This window comes from Chelmon rostratus, chromosome 8 (genome assembly GCF_017976325.1).
Source record: "Chelmon rostratus isolate fCheRos1 chromosome 8, fCheRos1.pri, whole genome shotgun sequence".
NCBI classification, from domain to species: Eukaryota; Metazoa; Chordata; class Actinopteri; order Chaetodontiformes; family Chaetodontidae; genus Chelmon; species Chelmon rostratus.
In genome coordinates this window covers 10,532,297-10,540,043 of record NC_055665.1, presented here as the reverse complement: position 1 = coordinate 10,540,043, position 7,747 = coordinate 10,532,297, and the positions used below count along the sequence as shown (strand labels likewise).

Here is a 7,747-nt window from a genome sequence, read left to right as displayed (position 1 = left end):
TGAGGTGATAAGGAAAAGCTTCACACACAAGCAGCAGCCTTATTCTTCCTTTTCAGCTGCTCCTCACTGGTAAAATGGCACATGCAGGACTTTTTAATGCCAAGCCCACGGTTCAAAATCAATGCAAGGCGGTGGACTAAATGTTCACTTCAGGGAGAAAAAGATTAGGATACAGGGCTAGCTATTAAAATGCACAGTGTAAGCTTTGTCATTCCCATAAAGCACTGCAGTTCGCGCAGCTCCCAGGGGAATTCATTCAACATGCACAGAAATAAACAGATAGACACAAAGCTAAAACGCCAGTGTTGAGTCTTTATTTAACTTCCATGGTACAGAAAGACCACATTTCTACAGGAATTGCTACTGAAAATCACAAGACAGGGTATCTGGAGGATTGCACGAGCCACGCATGATGCCACCAGCACTATGTCTGTAGTGGAAATGTGTGTAAGTTGGAGGGTTCATGTCTCAAAGATGCTTAGAAAAGTTGCCAAACACAAACTGACATTTGGCTTTGAAAGGTTTTGTAAGATATCACTCACTGATAGATAAAATAGACATTTATAAATAATAGATCTGAAGCAACTCTCACAGGTTTTCTTACTTTATACATGCAGATTCATTGGGGAGACAGAAATGATGCTCCTTGATGTACTACTTTGCTTTGGTGCACCAATGACAGCGGATATACAGTGACTTGATAATGATATGAGAGGAGATGACGGTGGTTTTGTTTTCCAGATTGAGATACTTGGCTGTCAGGTGGAAAAAAATCCTTGTTGCGGTAACATTAGTCCTTTGATCACGCATACAGTTCACAGATTCTCATTTCCATGACGACATAAATCCGTCTTTGTTGTGCGGCATCCAAAACCTTTGGGAATCATTGATTTTCAACAGGAATGCCTCTTCTATCCATTCCTGTTCTGAATATTTTATCTCCACCACTGGAAGTACTCTATGCTTAACGCACCTCTGCACAGTCCAGCAGGAACAAAGAGTGCTCGCAAAGGCTCGACAAACAGGTGAATGTAAGCCAGATAATTAAGAGAACAAATCATGAGGAAAACTGAAACAAAACAGACTCCTCTACACGCTGCAGAGGAAAAAAGCCACACTATTTGCATTTCAGGCGCCCAAAGCGGGGAATAAACAGCAGTTTTTGGAGCGTGACATGTTAAACACATTGCCTGTTGGCCACAGCCGTGCCAAACAGCTTTGTGAAATACCCCTTTCAGTGTTTGGAGATACTGAGAATGGCTTTTTAACCATTTGCAAACCCGATAGAAGCCTGCTAAACTGAACTGAATTTGAGTGTCATTTCATGACAGAACCGTCTGCTGGATTAGATCTGACACTGAACAGCTTCACATGTGCAGCTGAATCACTGGTAACAGTTGTGGAAGCACAGGTAGGGCATTTCAGGGGTAATGGGATGTTGCATGGCTGTTAAACTGCTTGTTTGTGAATTAGTCATGGCGGGTCGAAGCGCAGAGCGGTTGGGTAGCTTGGCAGAGCTCGGGGCCATACGGGGGATGGAAAACAGGGAGCAGGTTACAGTGACGCAGAGCCACATAAAAGAAATTTACACCGAGCACAGAGGAAGGACGGAAGGAAGGAGGGAGCTGCGGGGAGATGGGTTTGGGTTTTTTAGACCCCAGGGGAGCCGAGGAGTTTTGTGATGGCTGGATACCTGGGATCCCTGAATTCATTTCACAGTTTCAGAGACAAAAAAGGCGCTGCGGGCACATCCTCTGGTCATGTTGATGTTCCTCCTCAGGCCCGTAGAAATGTTTACCGTATGGAAAAACAGTCACCTCAGAGGTTCACAACTGGGATCCTGACACAGCAAGAGAACAGAGGAGAAGAGTGAGCCAGAAAGGAGGAGGAAAATGGAGGAGTGGAGGGTGTTGTGGGAAACTTGGGAGCCCTGATGTTGGGAGGAAAGACAGAAAAAGAGAAGTGGAGCAGAGTGGCCTGAAGCTGGAAAAGTGGTGTACACGCAAACGGAAAGCTGCATCACAGGGGACTGAGAGGGCGGCGGGGGGAAGAGACGGAAGAGAAGGAGGAAAAGGAGGAAGGTGGAGGAAAAGCTGATGGGGGGGAGGAAGTGAGAGGGAGCACTGGAGTACAGAACTATAATTATCCGGATTGAGATTAACTTTAAATACCCTCAAATAAAAGCATCATTTCATGGACGGCGGCTGGGCGCCTTTTCATAGGCCCACGATGACTCATCTGGAGAGGGAGTTTAAAACACTGATACAGTGAGAGCAGCACCAACACTCCAGCCCAGAATACTCCACAGAGAATAGCACTACTGTCCAATTACACTCTGTACATCCTCACAATGCACGCAAAAGAGGCAATGAGGCTGCTTCACACACTCACGCAAAGAAGCAAACTTGAGTCCAGAGGTGCATGGAGACACACACACACACACACACACACACACACACACACACACACACACACACACTCGGAGTGTGCAGAGCCGAGGAGAGGCGACTCATTACCTCTCCCTGTCGGTGAAGGAGGAGGAGGTGCTGTGCAACGTCTGCCGGCTGTCCTCCGAAGCGAGGGAACGAGGGAGCGCGAGGGAGAGGGGGGGAGCCACGCCACGGGAAAGCGGGGGTGGATGCTGGGAACAGCTGCGATCGTAACTGGGAGAGAAGGATAGTAGCACAGATAAATGGAGAGAGAGAGAGTGGGGGAGAAGGGGGAGAAGGAGGAGAGGGGATGGAAGGAGGCAAGACATTTGGGGAGACGTGGAGAGAGAGGAGGAAAGGAAAGAGTGGCAGAGGGTATGGAAAGGGGTACAGAGTGAGGAAGAGGGGAGAGGTTAGGGGGAAAAAAGATGGGAGTTGAGGAAAAAAGAGACAAAGAGGAAGGACAGGAGTTGAGACAGATGGAAGGACATGAAGAAAGTTGAGTAAAAGGAGGCGAGACGGGGAGAGACAAAAAGCAGGAAGTGATAGTAGGAGAGGTTGAAATTAGAGGAGATAGAGACGCAGATACGGAAAAAAAGAGGAGTAAAGAGAAAAGACAGAGGGGGCAGAGTCAGAGAGCATCAAGAACAGCCGAGCCATTTAGCATCAGCGAACACATTACACTGCCACTGTGAGAGAGAATTAGTGCACTCATCGGACTCATTAAAACGCTGTCAGAGGGGAGAGGGAGGCAGAGCGAGAAATGGGGAAGGAGACAGGCATGAGGGAGGGAGCTGGGAGGGGAGCGGGGTGAGAGGGGATGCAACAAGGCGAAGAAATGACCAGAGGGGTGACGCCATGACTTCAGCGACGGCGAGTTAAGGTGAAGACACAGCCGAGAGTCATGGGTTCAGGCTCTTAAGAATGCTTAGTGGCACAACAAAGCTGTTCCAGCAGCCATAAAAGCCATCCTGCACTGTCATCTCGCCTCAGTAACACCTGTCCTCTCCTGGCTGACTTCTCCGCCTATGTGCACACACACACAGCCACACGCAAATGCCGTCATGCTTGATAACATTAGCCACACTGACGATTTTAGGGCTGGGAAAATCACTGAGCACATATGCCGCTCTTCTATAATCATAATGAACTGGACGGTGGCCAATTTCCACTATAGGCTATCATTTCGGTCCATCTGTAGCCCCCTCCCGTTGATTCCGCGGCACTTTCTCCATCTAACACATGGCGTTATTTACACATTTATGACACTGGAGCACGAGCCAGTCTATAGAGAGGGGCTGCTGCCATGTCTCCAGTCTGAATCTCTGCAAATCTCACTTTTGTCAGGCCACTTTGGATGCACCAGCAGCGTGGGGTTTTCCTCCACGGCGGGGGCCGGTGAAGTAAGTTATCCAAACAACAGCGAAGGCCAGTCTCCGGAACAGAGAGAGAAGGGGGTTTATCGTGTATCAGCTCACAGCAAGCTGGAGGATTATCTGTGGATCTGCAGCCGGACTGGCGGTGCTGGGGGAGATAGGAGACTGGCGAGGGAGATAAAGGGAGTACCAGCTGTGCAAAGACAGGCGGTGTTAGAGCTAGGAAACGACGATAACTGGAACCTGAAAGAAGAGGAGGGGGAGCACAGGTATTCAGAGAAAGACAAAAAGAAAAAAATCCCTGGGAGGCAAGGGGAAGGAGGCCAAAGTGGGAAGAGGGAGGGAGGGATAGAGAGAGAGCGCGAGGAGAGATATTGTAGGAGTGTGGGAGCAAAACTGAGATTAAGAGAGAGTATGAAAAAGAGATACGAAGGGGAACAAATTCGACAGATTCAGGCAATGAAATGAAAAGTTACAATACAATAGAAATATGGGTAAGATGAGCAGATAAAAGCAAGTTACGTGAGGAAGGGGGGAGCGAAAGTATAAATGGGTGAGGGAAGAAAGATAAAAAAAAAACGAGAAGAAAAGTGTGAGACCAGGAAGAGAGGAGAGAGGCGTCCCAGCGGTCAAATAAACTAGGTGTTATTGGTTTGATCAGCAAAGCGTGGAAGTGCTCCGATACATCACATAGATGGTTCCCCATTTCCAGCTAATGGCTAATGTGTGCAGCTAGCACATCCTGCGAGGCCCGAAAACCTAACACATACAGAACCTCCACCATGTGTTGACTGCACATGCCCTGGGAGGTTTAATGGCCGCGGGCTATTAAAGCACACTGACACCAGCGAAGCCACGTTAGCGCTCAAGCCGTCCCGTCCTAATGGTTATAGGGAATGTTTAATCTTTGCAGCCCTAATGGCAATAAATGACACATCTGAGTCAACTGTAACTTTCAGGGGCACAAGTGTTGTTAATAAAGTAATTAGCAAGCAGTTACTCAGGGCTGACGTTAAGGGGGGGATATGTGGACACAAGATGGACAGACAGGCCAACATGCACATACAAACACATTTGCAAACGTCAAGGCTCCACCTTCGCTAAGACCCACACACCTGGCCTCTTCATTGATCTTGACACATCTGGACCAATCCAAACCAGTTTCAGGCATCAGTGGGTAAAAATGTGCAAGTTCTAGACTCTTTCAGCCCCATCTGTTAAAAACACAGTATACGCCAACCTCTTAATGCTTCTGGATGGTCCTAATACATTTCTAAGTCTGTCTTTCCCAGCATACCCCTTAAAACTAAGATGTGTTTGGATGTGGCTACGGATTACAAGCAGGTGAACAAAAAGGTGACTGAGATTGTTTTAATATCTAACAATTAACAAGACAGAGAGCAAAGATTACTGAAAAATAAGATCAATATTTGTGTAGCAGAAATTTGTTTTCTATTCCTATTCTTGTTAATGAGCTCATGAGCCTTCAGATTTATCTAGTGACCCCTTAAGGGGGTGCCTGACCCCCAGGTTGGGAACCTCTGTTCTAATTCTAACTAATTCTAACTCTGTCATCGATAGTTGATTTCAACACACCCCTGCTTCAACTAAGGTACATGTCATTCTAATAATAATAATAATAATAATAATAATAATAAAAATAAATTACAGAATAAATGCAATTTCTGTATCTACAACATGGTTTCAGATCAAGCACCTCATTTAAGCCTCTCAGTCACCAATTGTCCAATTTAGAAATCCAAAATGACGGCATATTTATGGAGCCGAAGCTCACACTGGTCTGCACCTCGCTGTGTTTGCTCTTAAAATGAGAAACTGCCTAATCCACAGCTTTGGTAGTGCCCTCCTGCTGTGGGCCAGGTGTCCGGCTCAAACTGGGAAAGTCTACTGCTCATTCACTCCTACTCAGCGATGCCATGACTTTATATCGATGCGGCCATGCACACAGACACACAGAGAGGTTTTTTGGAGGAGAGAGAGTTCAGGTTCCTACCAGAGTTTGGCTGTAATGACGACTGCCGTCAAGATGAGCAGCGAGGAGATGGTCACGGTGACGTAGAACTGAGGGTCCACTGTAACACACACACACACACACACACGTTCTTGCAATTACTATCTCAGACCATGACCATGTATAATTGTATCCAGAACAAAAGGAGAAATCAATGAAGCCGGTTGAAACATGAAATTGGATGTGCAAGAAGACGCCGGCCTCCAACTACAACATTAATCCGATGACGTCTTCTCTGTATCTTGAAATTTGACAGCGGCCAATTCCTCCCTGTGAGTGATGAGAACTTTATTAGGCATTCCCCTCCACAGACACAGCCGGCTGCACACAGCACAGCCTTCACCCTGGTGACAGCTAATTCCCTGGAGGACTTGTGCCATGTGTGTGTGTGTGGTGTGTGAGTGCATGTGTGTGTGCGTGCATTCACATGGACTGTGGCTCGTGGCCACCTTTATTTAGAAATCCTTCATGTGCATCTCCTGATGCCCACCTTCCTCAGGCTCCGTCTCCTCCGCCTCCGTCCCTCCATTCTCCACTCCCTCCTGGTCCCTAGACTCCAGCGGTGCCTCCTCTCGGGGCTGTACGCTTGCGTCAGGATAAGGCCAGTCCTCGGACGTGGCGGTGCTGGCCTCCTGCTGGCTCCCATGCTGGTGCAGCAGGGGGTCGGTTTCTTGGCTGGAGAGGAAGTGGTAGGTCTCATCCTCCAGGGTCTGCGTGGGCCCCCAGACCACCGCCCACAGAGGGGTGGGTGTGACCTGGGCCGTGACGGACAGCTGGACCGACAGGGCGTCCACCTGCTCCTCGCCCTCGTCACGGTTACAGGTGGAGGGCTGTGTCACCAGAGCAACCAGGAGGAGGGAAATGAGGCAGCGGAGGGCAGTCAGTCGTGCGACAGGAGAGATGGAGCTGGAAGAGAAGCGGAGGAGAAAGAATGAGAGGTGGTGGAGTGATAGAGAAGTTACCTATCTGAGAAAATGTGTTGTCTGCAGGCGCTCTGCACGACCTCATCAGCTCAGACATTGATTCCCCTGCCAGCCATCACTCAGAACGACATTTTATGCATCTACACGCCATACATCCCTCCTTCACCCCCCATACTATCCATCTTACCATCTCTCCATCGCTTCGCTGTGTTCACTGAGACTCCGCTCCTCCGATCATCTCTCTCTGCGAGATAGGACACAGGGGCAAGAGGGAGATAGAGAGAGAGAGAGGGAGAGAAAAGGGGGAGGGTCTAGCATTTTTTCTTCTTCTTTTATGTTGCCAGATAAAAACCATGTAAACACAGGCACTGGCAGAGAGCCAACTGTCACTTTTCTTTCTCCCAAAAAAAAATAAAAGATACACAGACCCTCCTGGGCTTTCAAATTTAACGCTCAATTATACGCCACATGTCTACACAGAATCCACATCTGCATTCAAAAACAGCCACAAGTACACACTCATTGTCTGTCTCTCACACATGTCTACAGTGCACACACCTGAGCGCAGCACATTAATCATCATTAGAGGCGTCATGCATGGAGCCAATACTCTATATGGCACTTTGAGCGGAGAGCGGTAACTTCCTATCTGCCTAAATGCCACAGAAATGCCACTTAGAGACACGCGAGCACAGCGGGAGATGGACACACGCGTGCGCGCCCACACACACACACACACACACACACTCCGACACATATCAGTTATCATGCCTACCTCTGGCAGTGGAGAGAGGGAATGAGAGAGGGAGACAGGGGGAGATACAGGGAGCAAGTGAGGGAGGAAAAAAAGCATCGGTTGCCGTAGCGACTGAGACATGTAGAGTCTGCTGGAGTGAGAGAGGAGAGAGAGAGAGAGAGGGGGGGGGTGTAGGGAGGGTAAGAGACTGTAGGAAAGAGATTTAAATGCTAATTATGTCTTTTTTTAAA

The 7,747-nt window shown here is 48.3% G+C and overlaps 1 protein-coding gene across 1 annotated transcript; it reads right to left on the bottom strand.

Annotated features, from left to right (window-relative positions):
- Nucleotides 1–331: 331 nt before the first annotated feature.
- On the bottom strand, nucleotides 332–7,083 carry LOC121610147 (PILR alpha associated neural protein). The gene is made up of 4 exons (XM_041942112.1): nucleotides 6,948–7,083; nucleotides 6,328–6,743; nucleotides 5,820–5,898; nucleotides 332–2,663 (listed from the first exon to the last, which is right to left on the bottom strand). The coding sequence occupies exons 1-4, from the start codon at nucleotides 6,956–6,958 to the stop codon at nucleotides 2,513–2,515; spliced, it is 657 nt and encodes a 218-aa protein (XP_041798046.1). The 5' UTR covers nucleotides 6,959–7,083; the 3' UTR covers nucleotides 332–2,512.
- Between the last annotated feature and the right edge of the window lie 664 nt (nucleotides 7,084–7,747).

Coding starts and splice junctions, on each gene's coding strand:
- LOC121610147 (XM_041942112.1), bottom strand. Junction 5,899..6,327: donor GGAGACGGAGCCTGAGGAAG/GTGGGCATCAGG, acceptor TGTGTGTTACAG/TGGACCCTCAGTTCTACGTC. Junction 2,664..5,819: donor GTCATTACAGCCAAACTCTG/GTAGGAACCTGA, acceptor CTTCTCTCCCAG/TTACGATCGCAGCTGTTCCC.